The following is a 17,061-nucleotide window of genomic DNA, read 5'->3' on the forward strand; positions in this document are numbered from 1 at the left end:
CAAGTCTGCAAAGCTCCATACTAATGAACTTGGTCAGGTGCCGACAGAGAACACCAACAAAACAATAATACTATGCAAAACAGCTACTTGCTAACGTATCAGCTACCTTTCTATTCAACCCCAAAAGAAGGATCTGGATATTTAAACAGCACTTACCTGGCAGCTTCCAGGAGTTCGTCCTTCTTGTATTCACCTAAATGATTGCAAAATATCATGCTGTTAGCATTGAACAGAATGCAGAGTGAGAAACATACAAGGAAGCAATGAATAAAATGAATCAGAGAACGAAGGAGAGAAAAAGAGGAGGAGAAAAAAAAGGGGGAGAGAGGAAAAAAAAGCCCACACCCAGGCTGGGTGATGGAGCAGTGACGTTAGCCAGATTGTGAAGGCAGCATCATCAGTGCCTTGGAGACGGGCAGCAAATTGACGCAGCTCCTTGTCCAATCCTCCCATGAAATGGCTTTCTTTAGACAGCCAATGAATGCTAAATCGTGTGTCCAGATACAAATTCTCCTCTGATAACTGCATGCCAGCAATAGACAATGTCCCTTTGCTTCCTTCATCACCCCCAGCCCCCCTCCCTTCTCCTACTGCTATAGGCAATCACATTATGTTAGCACAGGAGCATACATTCACAGACAAAAGGAATACACCTCTTTAAATCCTACAAGTTAACACCCCCCCTTTTGTTTTGCACCTCCCCTTCTATAATGGAAACAAAAAGCTAGTTTTTCTTGCAGATTTTATAAGCTTTTATACTGAAAATGCCAAGTCCTTACGCATGACAGGTGTTCTCTGTAGGGAAAAAATTGAATTACAGTAAATGCCTGGGTGAAAATACCACAAACACAGAGATGGAATTAGTGCATACTGTGAACTCTCTACTATAGCCTGATAATAAAAATAATAAGATTACTAAAACTCTACAATACCAAGAAATACCAGCTATACATCAGTATTTATTCCAAAGCTAAACAGTAAGATGAGAGCATATAGATTTGTGTGTGAATATAAAGTTGGGGGATGGGGAGAAATGAAAAACCTCAAGAGAAAGGTCACGGATTCTCAGAAATAACCTCCTTGAAGAGTCAGAGTGGATTTCAAACCATATTTAGATACATACATATGAAAATGGCACAGATACAAGCAGACAAAACAGGTATAAAATCCAGGAAAATGTAAAACAGGGAAATGCATTATATATCAGTCAGACCACAGAAAAACAGCGCAAAATTCGGGAAAACTTAAAATGAGGGTATGTAAAATTGAGGTTTCACTGTATTAAGGTTTGTTTTTTTACTGCTTTCAGGGATTGTGAAGGGGCACATGGTGCACAGAATGCTTGTAATCACTAGCCCATGCATCTTTGTGTTATTGATCAGGACAGCACACAATTGAGGTAAAGTAGAATTATTTTTAATAACACATAGTAAAAGGGCAAATGACAGAATGAGATGTCACCTGCGTTAAAAATTTGCAACTGCAGATGACAAATCTCACCCAAAAATGCCCTGCCCTTCTCTGACACTGTAATAATCTCAAGTAAATTACATTACTCATGGCGATTTGGCTTAATCAAAGGGAAATGCCTGCTTCTGAATTTTCCTGCAATTAAGCCAGATAGCTGCAAGTAATGTAATTTACTTGCAATGATTTCAATGTTAGAGAAGGGCAAGGCATTTTTTGGAAGATTTGTTGTTTGTGGTAGCAAATTTTTAACACAGGCAACAAATCTCCACGTCATTGCCCTAAAGGGTGTATACACTGAACATACACTAAATAAAAAAACCACAATGGATAACTAATATAAAATGTTAAGAGGGCCAGCTCAATAGAGTGGAACATAACTCAAACAAAATGATGGCACATTGGCCAAGTCCAAAGGAATAATGTAATTAAGTTTGCCCCTGACCTAACAGCATATACCCACACCTTGGATATCGGTCCCTTTTCTCTTTTTAGTAAGTAAGCTCAATTTAGCAGGGGCCTTTGTACCTCCTATATAGGTCTATTTAGGTATGGGATCCCTGATCCAGAAACCTATTGTTCAGAAAGTTTAGAATTATGGGAAGACCATCTCCCATACAGCCCATTTTAAGAAAATATTTTTTTTTTTTTTTGTCTCTTTACAAATAAGAGATATTTACAAATATGTAATAATTGATTAATTATAGCAAAACAATCCTTTATTATTTCATAGTAAAGGACCCAAGGTATAGTCAGTATGTTCTATTTATATACCTACCTACTGAACATCACTGTAGAATATGTTGGCATTTCATAAACATGTGTTAATAACAATTTAACATTTGTAGTCACTTGCTTGAAAGCAAACATTTAAATGGTTGGTTGATCTGGGGTTTTGCAGATAAAATTATTTCCATCATATTAATCACAATACCTGACATTTAAACATTGAAGAAACATAAAATATGATTGTCTTGCTAGCAATATGGATTTATGCAGGTTTGTTACCATTAAGTTACCATTATTAATCTAATGAAAGAGGAAATTAGAAAATAAAAAAAATTACTTAAAATGGGCTCTATGGGATGGCATTTCTGTGTTTCAGAGATTTCTGGATTACAGGCTTCTGTATAACTGATCAGATACAAGTACTTAAATAGGCTAGTGTATCTTTTGCATATATTACTGCAGTATGTCTACTTTATTTAGTCCTTTCAATGCTTTGGTGTAAAAAACAAAAAACAAACATTATTCAGAGAGAATCACAGATCGTATCTTTACTCTTGAGATTTGGGTACCAGTTTTCCTACAGAAATTGTTGGTACAATTCAGGATTTATAATTCCATCAGTGATGGCAAGCCATCATTTTTTCCAGAGGTAGTAAAGATGGCTGCCAAATGAGTGGATGTTCTCACCCACCTATTGCACAGCACCGCAGAATATGAGTTGCAGAATTGGCAGCTTTAATCTGCCTGTGTATGGCCACCTTAAAGCAGGCCCATATTGTAATACTTCCAAAATGATTTCACAGATATGATAAGATTCTTGTGCTGGAATGAAGTGTTTGCCTTTCAACAAGTAATATTTATAAAAATATCTTGGTATTTAATTGTGGAGACTTATTTTTAGATGGTAATGGCTTTCTCCTTGCAACACTGCTATGCAGACAATTGTCCATGTCCCAGAGTATTACACACCTTGCTCACTGCAAAACCTCTGTTGGTCAACCACTACTGGTTAGGTAACAGTTGTGTCCAGTTGCCTCCATTTGTACATGATCTGCTTAACAGTGGATTGGCGGTGGAGTCCAAACTCTTTTAAAATAGTTTATAACCTTTCCAGTGTGGTGAGCATCAATAACAGTTTTTCAGGGGTCTTTAGAATACAAATGTTTGTTGCTAAGTGAAGACCCAGATTTTTGTTAAATAAAGCAGAACCTCCCTGATGTAAACCTAATTATTTTCCTACTGATTACATCACTTTGCACTAAGTTCCAAATATGTAACATTGGATAATTTTTTTCAATAACTAATAAGAATTTTGCTTTTGTAAATTTGTTTATTTTGCTCCTTATTTTCTAGTTTTAAGCCTTGTGAGAGAAAACAGCTCATGGTTTGTCATTTATGTAAAATTATTGAACATTAACTCACACAAATATGGTAAGAATATGCAAACTACTGCTTCTCATATATGTTAAAAAGACAGATCATCTTTATAAAACGGGGGCTATTTCAGCCCCCTTACTGGGAAACATGAAAAGGGGAAATTATTTGAAAACAAGTTTTGTGAAGGTAAACTGCCCCTTTAATCACAGACCTAGTAAAGCACACCAGGAACTGGAAAATGCAACAATAAATATTTAAATAAACTAAATATTGGATTGGTGCTTAGAAAACATTGCATTTATACAAAACCTGTTTTTAATGTGCTGGAGTTGCACTGCTGAAACCATATAATATTCTGACCTGCTTCTAACCCAGTTTAAGTAATGTACAGGGGTTGCCACTGGCAACTTTTCTCACATCATATGTTGGGCTGCCAGTAAAAAGTAAATATTTATAGTACTACCATGCCTGTGAAAAAAGCTCATAACATGATCATACCCCTACAATTTTCTATTCATCTCCTTCTTAGATCACAAAACATGCTGAGCATTATGGGAACCATAGGCTTGGCTACAGGAGAGCAGACTGCCAATGTAATGTTTCATATATAATATGGAGTATGATATGAAAGCAGAGGATGGACAGTCAGAAACTGAATGTTAACAGTAACATGAAATAAATTCCAAATCACAAATATATTTGATTACTGAATATTGGATAGTTGCTTATTCATCTAGGTCAGGGGGCTCAAACTCAATTTACCTGGGGGCCGCAGGAGGCAAAGTCAGGATGAGGCTGGGCCGCATAAGGGATTTCACAAAAAATTGGCTTTCAAGGGATAATGCAAGGCACGGCGGGCGGGAGCTGCTGATTGCGGAAATGACGTTATGCCATCATAACAGTTATTATGGGAAGACGTTCTGTGTGCACAATTAGCTGCTAAGGAGCTAATTGTGCACACAGAACGTCTTCCCATAATAACTGTTATGATGGCATAACGTCATTTCCGCAATCAGCAGCTCCCGCCCGCCGTGCCTTGCATTATCCCTTGAATCGCAAAAAAAATCGCGATCCATTCATTGCTTTTAAGAAGGCGTTGGTGGGGGCCACAAAATATTGTACCGAGGGCCGCAAATGGCCCGCGGGCCGCGAGTTTGAGACCCCTGATCTAGGTCATGGTATATCTGAAGTAATAAGTCAAATCAACTGGCTTGCTGCGTTTTTTCTTGAAGATGTTTGACGATTCATCCAACCGGCTTTCCTCAATTCAAAGTGACTTGTACAAGGATTTTTATGGAATAAATACCCTGGAATGTTGCTCCAAATCAACATTATCGGCATTATCATAACCAGCATGGGGTCAGGGATCTCATGAAGGTAAGGTGTTGATTGTTTTAGCATGATTGGAGTTATGAGGGTTTATTAAACCTTCCAGGGAGAGGTGTCAAAACATTATTGTATGTGGCAGATAATAGATGTTGCACCCCCACCTCTATTCAAACTTGGGTTTTTTATTTTCACATATATGGCTTCCTTAACACCTCTTTTGAACCAGTCCTCCTCCCTGTCCAGAACTTAAAACATGTTTACTTTTTCCTTTTGATGTAGGGATGGCTCTTAGTAACATAGTAAGTTGGGTTGAAAAAAGACATACCGTACGTCCATCACGTTCAACCATCTTCTGTTAAATTGATTTGCCTTATTACCAACAGACACAGATATAATTATTACTCATGGTTGTTAGTATCCAGCTAGATTTAAGGTGGTATTTTATGTTATAACAAAAATAAATTTGAAAGATTAGGGAGCCTGTACTTACAGTGCACATACTAGGACATCTTTTGATAATTATGGTATTTTTTAGGTCTCACTTATGAGAACACGTGTATCTAAACCATATGCCCATATTCTGATCTGTCCAGTTCCCTCATAGTAAATCAGCCTCAGTTGTCAGGATTCAGGTTCACAGCCCTCCTCCATACACAGTCTTTCAGTCTTTAGCCCTCCTCATCTTAACACTCTCCCTAAAGTGTAACTTTAGGGTTAGTGTCAGGTTAAATGTTCAGGTGGATGGTACAGACAGGTTGACCAACCCTGGAGAATATCAGATGCGGCAGAGAGAATTATGATGATACTGGAAAGTTGAGAGTTGGGTGTAGAAAAAATCCTAAATGTGGCATGGTATGCATGCATGCACGCACAAGCGCACACACATATACATATACATACATACATACATACATACATACAACCACTCGCCAAAATACATATTCTGCTCTGTATGCCTTTAGAGCTGCAAATCAAGCAAAACATGTAATAACACTGAGAGGAAGAAGAAAAGAGAACAAGTTTTGTTCTAAGGAATCAAATTGTAAATTCCTGACACTAAATACAAGTCAAGTATAGTGTTTCCGCCCACAGAAAAATTCAAAGAAAAGCTGTTATTAGAACTTTAAACTAGATTCAAGCTGTTAAACAATTGAAAATAAAAACACAAAGTATTCTAAGTTCAGTAACCAAACTGTACTGTTATTTATCATATAATACAGCTAAACTGGCATGCTGACCCAAGATCACCTTATAAAAGAAAGAGATGCTGGCCTGATCTGTGCTCACTAGGAAGTTTATGCAGCTTTTAATCAGCTAACAATAAGAAACGCGATTCACATTGGAAGAAAGGGCTTTGTATATATAATAATTCTGTAAATAGCCAATAGATATAAAACATATAAAATAATGAACAAGCCCAGTAATTTAGCTTAAAATGGCTAAAGACTAACAATAGAATCTCCCCAAACCCTTGGCTAGTCAGACCATGCAATGCCTTACATTATTTTTACACATAATGAACTGCCAATTTTGATTATTTGCTAATTTTGACAAAACGGTCTCAAACATAGAATTCAAATACTTACAAGAGGAGCAGAGCTACCCTAAAAAAAGAAGTATCTGGTGGCACTTAAATCAGATGCACTAAATTGGATATACACTATTGCACAGGTCCGAGTGAATGCTCAATAAATTAATCAAATCGCTCTAATTTACCCGTTTGCCCGTACAACCAAGCAGGACAAAATCCTCATTATCAGCTTGCTGTACAATCAAATGGATGAAAATTAGCCTTTAGGCTTCACGGACATATTTGTTTATGGTCAGTGATTTCACTGTGGACTGCGATTTCAGCCGCAAAATGATCATCTGGTGGTGTCAATAGTACAAATATTCATATTATGAGAGTTCTCTCCACAGCTTTGCTCCGAGAGAGAGAGAGTCCTGATCTGATCTAATTTCAGCAGGTCACATTAAGGGCTCTGGCACACGGGGAGACTAGTCGCCCGCAACAAATCTCCCTTGTCGCGGGCGACTAATCTCCTCGAATTGCCATCCCCGAAATCGTGGAAGTTGCCTTGGGAGGAAACTTCCACAATTTCGGGAAAAACGCGGCGCCGTGTATGCCATCCCACCGGGGATTTACATTTTTGCCGGTGGGATGGCATTTCGGGGAGATTAGTCGCCCGCAAATCTCCATTGTTTCGGGCGACTAATCTCCCCGTGTGCCAGAGCCCTAAAGTTACACCAAAACCCCAGGTATACCTGAAAGGCCTTATTTGATTAACTGATATGCAACTGCAACTTTCACAGTTTTAAGTCAATCAGCCTTTGTTTCCTTTCCCTTCAAGAACACTACTTGCTCATTTAAAAGTGCAGACCTATTTCAGTAAAGAGAAATAAATGTTCCAAAAAACTGATCATAACGCAAGCAAGTTCAGTTTAATAAGTACAATGTGAAATAGTTCTCCAGGCCCTAATTTATCTCTAGAGTCCATTTATCTCTAGAGTCCAAAATGAAAACTCTTGGCTTTAAAATCTGCAGATGCCTTTAATCTGCAATTAATATGGAAATTAATATTCATTTTAAGGGCTTGTTCATTGCACCTGGTGTATATAAATGAATGCTCATAAGATGGGAACAAAAGTGTTTCTATTGATTACTATACTTTTCAAGAGAAGATAAGCAAGTACACGAGACCAGATCAAAGACAAATTACATTAGCTGCAGTTAAATCATAATTTAAAAAAAATGGTTATTTAACAATCATGGATGGGAGCAACCATACCCAGAGTTGCATAGCACACTATTGAAAGCTAACTGTACTACGTAAAGAATGTGTACTGTTCTGTTCCTTACAGAATTTAAGTATGACCATTACATGCTTTACTAAAATAAAAAATCTCCCCAGCCATCGCCAGAGACTACCAGTGTAAATGCAGCGGATTTGTGGATTTGAGGTGAAAGGCTATCAGGCACGTTGTGGTGGAAGTAAATTTACGCTTAGGTCTGGTGCCTAGGGTGGCACCGGACCTAAATAAGGCACTACTCCTGCTAAAAAAATAGTCACACCAAAGGGTTTAGGAAAAAGGTTGCATAATAATAAAGCTCACAAAATAACAAAAACCATAGATTTTTCATGATCTAAACCAGTGCTGTCCAACTTCTGTGGTACCGAGGGCCGGAATTTTACCGGCCTCCGTGGTGGAGGGTCGATAATGGAAGCTAGTTTTGACCACTCCCCTTTTAAAAACCACACCCACTTGAAACCACACCCATGTTTTCGCATGACCATAGCCATATTAATGGTGGTAGTACAGCAAAAACCTGCCATACTCTGCCTTCCCTACCCTGCCTGTGTGTGCCATACTCTGCCTGCCCTACCCTGCCTGTGTGTGCCATACTCTGCCTGCCCTATGCTGCCTGTGTGTGCCATACTCTGCCTTCCCTACCCTGCCTGTGTGTGCCATACTCTGCTTGTCCTATGCTGCCTGTGTGTATGGCACATACAGGCAGCATAGGGCAAGCAGAGTATGGCACACACAGGCAGCCTACAGTGATGCAATGTTGGCACTGCTCCTACAGTCTGCACAATAACTATATATTAAAAACATTTTAATTGCAGTACCACCTCAGTATATGTTTTTTATAGTGTGCAGGGTTTATTTGTGGGTTTCTACTGCTCCTGAGGTGTGAACAGGTGAACAATGGGGGGTGATTACAACCTGAGGTGTGAACACTGTAGGGGTAGAACAATGCAGGGATTAAAAGGTGTGAATAACACAGGGGATTACATTTTTAAACAATACAGCCTGATTACAGCCTGAATCTGAGGTGTTAACCATGCAGGGGGCCAGTACTGATACCATTTAAAGCTTACACAAAGTTAAGCCATCAAAGCAGCCAGACAGGTGGGGGGCCACACAGAGGGGATGCGGCCCGCGGGCCGCCAGTTGGACAGCACTGATCTAAACAATGGACGAAAATTATGTGTAGCACAAGCCCAATTCACTGAACTTGCTCTTAACAGGCATGTAACTGTCCCTTTAAATGATATTCTAATGTGATGCAAAGCTAAGTGTAAGATTTATAGCAGCCAAATGGAAATGGCTGTTCTTTAAAGGTGTAAAATATAGCGGCAGGTTAATTGGTTTCTGAGTTCAAGTGAGCTCAATTAGCAGAAGAGCTACTTGCATTTCATGCATACGACTATAAATAAGATCATTATGTATAACTGGCATAACATCCATTGCTGCCTGGCCATAAACGAGAAATGCTGGCACATTTCAAGGCTAAAAAACAACATCTTTCTAGAATATTAAAATCTACAATAAGAAAACTATAAAATGAAATCATAACTTGTTGGTGGCCAAAGAGATGCATTAAATGAGAAACAAACTTAACTATGAAGGTCATATGAAGTGTCATATTCAAAACCAACCTATCTACAAACGCATTAATTATTCAAAACGAATGAAATGTAAGGCATTATATGTAATTAGACTATCATTTATTTCACTTGCAACATAAATGGGTGGGAGTAGCAGTTTTTCAAATGTGGTATATGAAGTAGCAATCAAAATGGTGCCAACAAGAAGGGTCCTTTTTTTTCTTCTCTATTGATCAGTATTTGTATGTAATCAGTATATTTGAATCAGAATGAAAAGAAAATAAATACAGGGCCTGAATAGGCAACTAAAAAGTCTAATGATAAGGGGAACACTATCCAAACACAACTTAAGGTTCTTGCAAAGTAAACATAATTTCAAGTAATTTTGCAAAATACATCAATTTAAATATATGCAGGCTTCTCACGATTTTTAATGCAATAATATGGTTTTGGAAAGTTACCTAAGCCTTGCTCCCTGTTCTCCTGCTGATTTGGCTGACTACTTTGAGACTCAAATAAAATGTAACCGTAGTTGTCTGTCCTCAGCCTGTCTACATGCTGCATTCTCTAAATCCCACAAGGTAATGTCAATTAGGAAAGTAACATTGCAGTGCAATGCATTGTGGGTTATGTAGTTCCTGCATGGTGCCTATAAGAAGTTGATACCATTTGTAATCCGTGTTTTAGTCCCTCCTCCTCTGCCAGGATTTCAAATGATGCAGAAAGAGAAAAGCTGCTTTGCAGCTGGATTTCAGCATATAGAAATGGGTTTTTATGCATACTTTTTGAAGGAAGAGATTACAGTGATAGGTATATTAGGAGTGTTTGTGTTGTGTAGGGCTCTTTAGGTTCAGAAGCTGGGTTTCCCCTTTTAACAATTTTTTGATTATAGGGTCAGTGATACCAAAAAAGAGAGGGCATTTTCAATTGCAGGCTAAAAGAACAAAAAAATAAGAATTGCTAATAAATCAATAAAACAAACTAAACATTAAACACCAATCAAAACATTTTATAATACTAAAAATTCATATAAATGGAAACTTTTTAGCTGGTTGGACTGGCTGCTTCCTGCTTGAGCCAGCAATTAGCAATATTCTACAGTTATGGGAGGTGTGGCTTTCCAGATAAGGAATCTTTCAGTATTTTGGATCTTCATAGCTTAAGTTTACTAAAAAAAAAAAAAAAAAAAAAATCATTTAAACATTAATTAAACACAACAGGATTGTTTTGCCTCCAATAAAGATTCAGCATATCTGATTTGGGATTAAGTAAAAGGTACTGTTTTATTATTACAGATAAAAAGGAAATCATTTTTAAACATCTGAATTATTTGATTAAAATGGAGTTTATGGGAGAAGTTCTTCCTGTAATTTGGAGCTTTCTGTATAATGTGTTCCCGGATAATGGATCCCATATCTGTACTGACAAACAGCATGGTTAGTTCTTTGAAGTTAGGTTGAGGAAGCACACCAATAAACCATTTATATCAAAAACTAATTATTAAATAATACCTATTTGAGGATAAATTATGATTGAAATTTCCCTTTATTGGTCAGACTTTTCTGAGAGAGACTGCAACAAAATATATGCAACATTAATTACATACACAAATAAATCAATCTTTTGAGAATATCACTTTAAACATATCTGGAAAGTATCACAGAAAAAATGCCAAATTTTGCATGCCAGCGGCAAGCATTAAATAAAGATTTGTCACCACAGTGCTGCCTGCAGCAAGGTTATGTTACCTTGCCCGAAGGAAAGATAATTTCATGGTTTGGTGAATTTGTAGGCTGTATTCCTACAGAATAGTAATGAGTGCTTTGGCATTTTTCTCTGGTATAAATAAAGGAGTAGGAAAGTTACAGTGATTGTAATCACTTATCTGATACCCTGGGCTGGTGCTCCTGTTAGCGGAAAACTGCATCAGCCTGGGGTACCTGTGACCGAGCAATCCTCTTCAGTCTGTCTTTGTTCTACTAAATCCCAGGGCCAGCGCATACGCAGTAGGGTGAAAATGCTGGCTTTCTTGTTAAAGTTCAGCTTTTCATTCTCCTGTGCATGTGCAATATGTGCGAAGACAGAAGAGGAACACTCGGTCACAGATTCCCTGGGACATTGCAGTTTTCTGCAAACAGGAGCACCAGCCCAGGGTATCAGGTAAGTGGGGGGTGCCTAACATTTTGGCATCCCTCGAGGATTGTAACTTTCCTTCTCCTTTAAACAGGAAGTTTTATAAAGCAATATACATTATAAACATAAATAATGTTCTTTTTGGTCTCTTTTCAACCCTATGTAACTATGTAACTAACTAACTATGTAACTAAAAAATGAAGACGATTTTAAAGGAGAACAAAAGCCGAAGTCACTTGGGGGTGCCAAAATGTTAGGCACCCCCAAGTGACTTTAATCGCTTACCTTGCTGGTGCTCCTGTTAAGAGAGAACAGTACCAGCTGCGAGCGTTTCCTCCTTCCTTGTTGGGGCGCTTGTGCATGCGCATTAGAGTGAAAAGCCGAACTTTAACAACAAAGTCGGCTTTTCACTCTAACGTGCATGCGTCGGCCCAAGGATTTTGCCGGCAGAAGAAAAGCGCTCGTTACAGGTACCCTGGGCTGGTGCAGTTTTCTCCTAACAGGGACACCAGCCCGGGGTACAAGGTAAGCGATTAAAGTCACTTGGGGGTGCCTAACATTTTGGGGGTCCCTAAACTCATGAACCACAGTCAAATGTAAAAAGACTTGGAGAGCAAAATTAGCATCATTAAAGTTCATGGAGGTGCCAAATAAGGGCTGTTTTTTTGGTTTTTTTTTTCCAACCAAAAATTTCCACCAAGTCAGGAATTCAAAAATAACTACCTGCTTTGGGGGCACTGAGAGCAACACCCAAGGGGTTGGTGAGCAACATGTTGCTCACGGGCCACTGGTTGGGCAACACTGTTGTAGAAGATCGACACAACTAGTAAGCAGGGTAGTTTGGTGGAGGAAAGAGGGAACCTGCACTAGGAAGGTTACCTTGGTTTATAGAGGAAAAGTGTCAAGTTCCTGTTATAATCGGAACTCACTAGTGATCTTTATTTAGTGTAAATGCACTTAAATTCCCTATAGGTTTTTAGTTAAAACATTTAGAATACACATAAGAAAAAAAACTACACTTAACTTGTATGTTGTGATAACAAAAATCATTAAATAATTGCATGAATTTTTAAATGTATCTATGGTCAGGGAAGTCTTAATTTGGGAAGTATTGATGCAAGGCATTTTGGACTGCTCCCCATTTAACAAAGCTTAAAATTTAGTTTTTTTTTTGTTTTTTTAATTTAGACACAAACACAGGTAATTGCTCTACTGAGAGAAATCCCTATGCATAATGTAACTCATCTGTAGCCCAATTTATTGTTTAGACTTTTTGTACAACTTCTCATACCAGAAAATCAATCCCTAGGGATGATAAATGCAGATAGAATTTTTACTTGATCTTATTTGTGGCCAATGTAATAAAAATTACTATATAAATATCAAAGACGCAGTCCAGAAAACCTATGCACTAATGCAAATAGGTTAACAGGGTTTAGTCTTTTACAGCTACCTTAAAGGGGCAGTACACTCCCTTTTGTTATATATTGTTCTCAACAGGGCAACATTTCAAATTTTTCAATTTTAAGGATTCAGATTTGGCTCGGCCAGGAGCATGAATTCAGTGCATCCCAAAAATATGCTTCTAAAAATCTCAGAGGAATGAATAGAAAGTGGGTGAGTTTTTTTAGACTTCGATAATTTTGCTCCTACGTGTTTGCTTAAAAAAAGAAAAAAGTTGTGTAAACAATGTAGTTGCGCACCATTGCATTCTTCACCATTTTTAACACCATAGTTTCTTGCCACCTTAATCTTTCCCTTTAAAAGTGTAAGCAGGTTCAAGGTACAATAAACTAATTCCGTGAAATAAGTAATTTCTGTGATAACAAAGCATGAAGATTTATAAATAAACCAGTAAACATTTTACGCATCCCTAAAAGTAACAAGGAATACAGAATGTCCCTGCTGCTAGCAGTACATCCAAGCTATAAATAAAAGCTGTATAACCCAGCAGAAAAAAAAATAAAAATCTGCAGAACTGGTCAGTTGTGCAGAGCTTGTTGCCAAGAGTATCCATCTGTAAAACAATGTTTTAATTGATACTTAAATTTCAGTTCAAAGGAAAAAAAAAGTATATTCCTCAAACCCATGACAGTATCAATATGCAATTTGCAAGAGCTATAAAAGTCAGTTCTTTACATTTCATTAACAGACATTGAATGAAAGCTTCTTAAAGTTTTCCTTTAAACCACAGTTCATTTTTCTTTCTTGTTGTCTATTTCCAGCAATTTAGCACTTTGTGGATGATTTACGAGCGCTGTCCTATAGCATGAGAGAAACAAAGTTTCTTCATTTATCCACTGACTTGTCATTCTGCAGTCTAGTAACTCTTGAATTACTCGTCACATAAAATCCTACCCACTTCTGGAGGCTAGTGATTTCGGTACACTCATTAGAGATTTGATTTACAACTAAGTTACCCCTTACCCGTTAGTTGTCCTAACATACCCCTAGTGTTATACAAAGTAAGTTCATTGTGAATGAATTGATGGTATATAATCATACAATTCTGGCTAATGTTCATATACATTTGCATAAAAGACAAGTTCACACAGCTAAAAAGAGGCATAAATAGTGTACCAATTAGGCACATGATACACATGGCATATTCTCTGCCAGCAGAAAAACACCAGCTGAAAAATAGACTAATTTGTGCACAGTCATTTAAAAGTCTTGTTTTTTCTGTGAGCAGAGAAAATGTAGTGTGACATTACCCTAAGTTGGCCATACATGTACCAATAATATCATACAAAACTAAATTTGTTTTATTATTAAAACATACACTCTAAAGGTGGCCATACACGGGCCAAAAACCGAATTAGCCTGAATTCGTCCACCCGTAGGTGGGGATATCAAGAGAAGATCCGCTCGCTTGGCGACCTCTTCAAGCAAGCAGATCTTAACGTGTATGGCCACCTTTAGGCTCAGGGTCTTTCTGCGTTCTGATGGATCTGTCTAGTTATCTGTAATTGTAATCACTATTTAAAAACAGGATCTGTTTATATTATGTCACTTTTGGTTCTGGCTCCTGAAACAATGTAGCAGAAGTCAGCTGATAAACAGCCCTGGAAGGGAACTGACTTCCAATACACTGTTTCAAGAGTCAGACTTACTTATATTTAGAGATCCACTGAATCCACTATTTTAGAATTAAGTCAAACCCCAAATCCTTTGTGAAATACCAAACCGAATTCTATTTTTTATGCAAATTAGGCCAAGGCAGGGCCAAAGAGAAACTTGCGAATCCCGAACCGAAAAACTACTTTTATTACGAAAAAACTACCTTTATTACGTATATTATTATGTGTTGGTGAGAATGATGTTCTAAAATGTTGATACAGGCAATTTTACTGTTTTTTTTAAATAAGAAATTGGGGAAAACCTTGTTTAGAAACCTATATAAAAAGTTTTTACTAATATCTGAGGTTGGAAAGATATTTTAAGTGCTGTGGTTACCGTGCTCATAAAATTGGAAATACATTTATTTATTTAAAATATTCCTTATATCAGCGTTTTTCAACCACTGTTTAGTGTGCCGCGAGATGTTGCCTGGTGTGCCGTAGGCAGGGCCGCAATTTTTACTTTCAAAAAAAAATCCGGGCCCTGTCATTGGTTGCGCCCCGTGTGTACGGGTGACGTCAGTACGCACGGGGCGCAACGTTATAAAAGGGCCTGTGTGCGGTCGCGTGTAGGCAGAAGTGCAGAGGCGGCGCGCGTGAGGGGAAGATGCTGCTGAAGCCGCCGAAGAGTAAAATGCTGCTGGGCACCAATGTATTAGGGGACACGGGGCACACTGACTTATGGGGGCACTGCTGCTGGGAACCAATGTACTAGGGGGGCTGGCTCTTGGCACCAATGTACTGGGGGGCACTGCTGCTGGGCACCAATGTACTAGGGGGGCACTGCTGCTGGGCACCAATGTACTAGGGGGGCACTGCTCTTGGCACCAATGTACTAGGGGGGCACTGCTGCTGGGCACCAATGTACTAGGGGGCACTGCTCTTGGCACCAATGTACTAGGGGGGCACTGCTGCTGGGCACCAATGTACTAGGGGGGCACTGCTCTTGGCACCAATGTACTAGGGGGGCACTGCTGCTGGGCACCAATGTACTAGGGGGGCACTGCTCTTGGCACCAATGTACTAGGGGGGCACTGCTGCTGGGCACCAGTGTACTAGGGGGGCACTGCTCTTGGCACCAATGTACTAGGGGGGCACTGCTGCTGGGCACCAGTGTACTAGGGGGGCACTGCTGCTGGGCACAGAGTTAAATTTTTTAACATTTTCTAATGGTGGTGTGCCTCGTGAGTGTGCCTTTGCCCAAAAAAGGTTGAAAAACACTGCCTTATATAATATGGCAGAAGTGAAGAAATTGGCTATGGGCAAAGAGAAGGGCAGCAGACATGACCAAGACAGTTCAAAATGAAATACAGAAATAATATGAGCAGTGCCTGCCATGAAGACTCAAATGTATTAGTACTAAAGGCTTGATTATCCAGAAAATCTTATTTTTTCCTTTAAAAACTGCAACGTTAGGATTGAGATGAATTTCAGTACCTTTTATTTCTCTACAAACATCTAGTCATATCCTTTTTCTCAGGGGGAGGGGGTGCAGAGCATGGACCAGCAGTATAAAGTGTCCATACCAGCTGAACAGGTTGAACAGGTTTGTGTTAATAAAACAGTTGATACTAAGTCAATATTTATGTATGCTTACACCAGTCTCTCTCATGCCATGTTGCTTTTACCATAAGATGGCACAATTCTCTCATGAACACTTACATTTTTAGTATTTAGCACATTTGTATACTTTCTATTCTGAATTCAAATACATGTATAGGACCCATTATCCAGAATGCTCGGGACCAAGGGTATTCCGGATAAGGGGTCTTTATGTAACCTTATTACCTTAAGTCTACTAAAAAATCAATAAAACATTAATTAAACCCAATTGGATTGTTTTGCAACCAATAAAGATTATGTATATCTTAGTTGGGAAAGGTACTGCTTTATTACTACAGAGAAAAAGGAAATCAGTTTTAAAATTCTGAATAATTTCATTAAAATGGAGTCTATGGGAGACGGACTATCCGTAATTTGGAGTTTTTTGGATAACTGGTTTCCGGATAAGGGATCCCATACCTGTATTATGATTTCAGTGAGATTGCAAAAGGTAAGATGGCCATAAAGTGGCATACAAAAAGTGACAATGCAGATATGAAAGGGCAAAAAGGGAATCTGAAAAACAGTTATCATGTATGCTATGAAAACAGGACTGCCCAACCCCATAGGGCATATTTTTACCAAAATAAGTATTCATTTTTCATGATTCACTGCTCTTTTGTATTAAGACAAATGCCTTGTTACTGACATTAACTATCCCAGTACACCTGAACAAACCCATGTCTGCAGGATCTTAATAAGAACGTTGGATCCAGAATTCTCTTGATAAAATATCCTTTACCCAGCAGATTTTCAACTGATATTCTACAATCCCTAGCATTTTCAGATATTAGAGATGCTGGCAATTAAGCAACAGGAACAGAGTAACAGGTCTCAGCACACTGATCTACAAGAAAATAACAAGCAAAGCTATATTTCATGTGTAAAAAATTATGATTCTTTATGCCCTACGC

At 38.4% G+C, this 17,061-nt stretch overlaps 1 protein-coding gene across 4 annotated transcripts in view; it reads right to left on the reverse strand.

Annotated features, from left to right (window-relative positions):
* Window positions 1–17,061, reverse strand: part of tnks (tankyrase, TRF1-interacting ankyrin-related ADP-ribose polymerase) — a 109,789-nt gene that overhangs the window by 50,074 nt on the left and 42,654 nt on the right. For all 4 annotated transcript variants that reach the window (XM_004911036.4, XM_004911034.4, XM_004911033.4 and 1 more), the window contains one exon: window positions 157–193. In XM_004911036.4, the coding sequence (XP_004911093.1) occupies window positions 157–193 (37 nt within the window). The remainder of the gene's footprint in view (window positions 1–156; window positions 194–17,061) is intronic.

This window comes from Xenopus tropicalis, chromosome 1, assembly GCF_000004195.4.
Source record: "Xenopus tropicalis strain Nigerian chromosome 1, UCB_Xtro_10.0, whole genome shotgun sequence".
NCBI lineage: Eukaryota > Metazoa > Chordata > Amphibia > Anura > Pipidae > Xenopus > Xenopus tropicalis.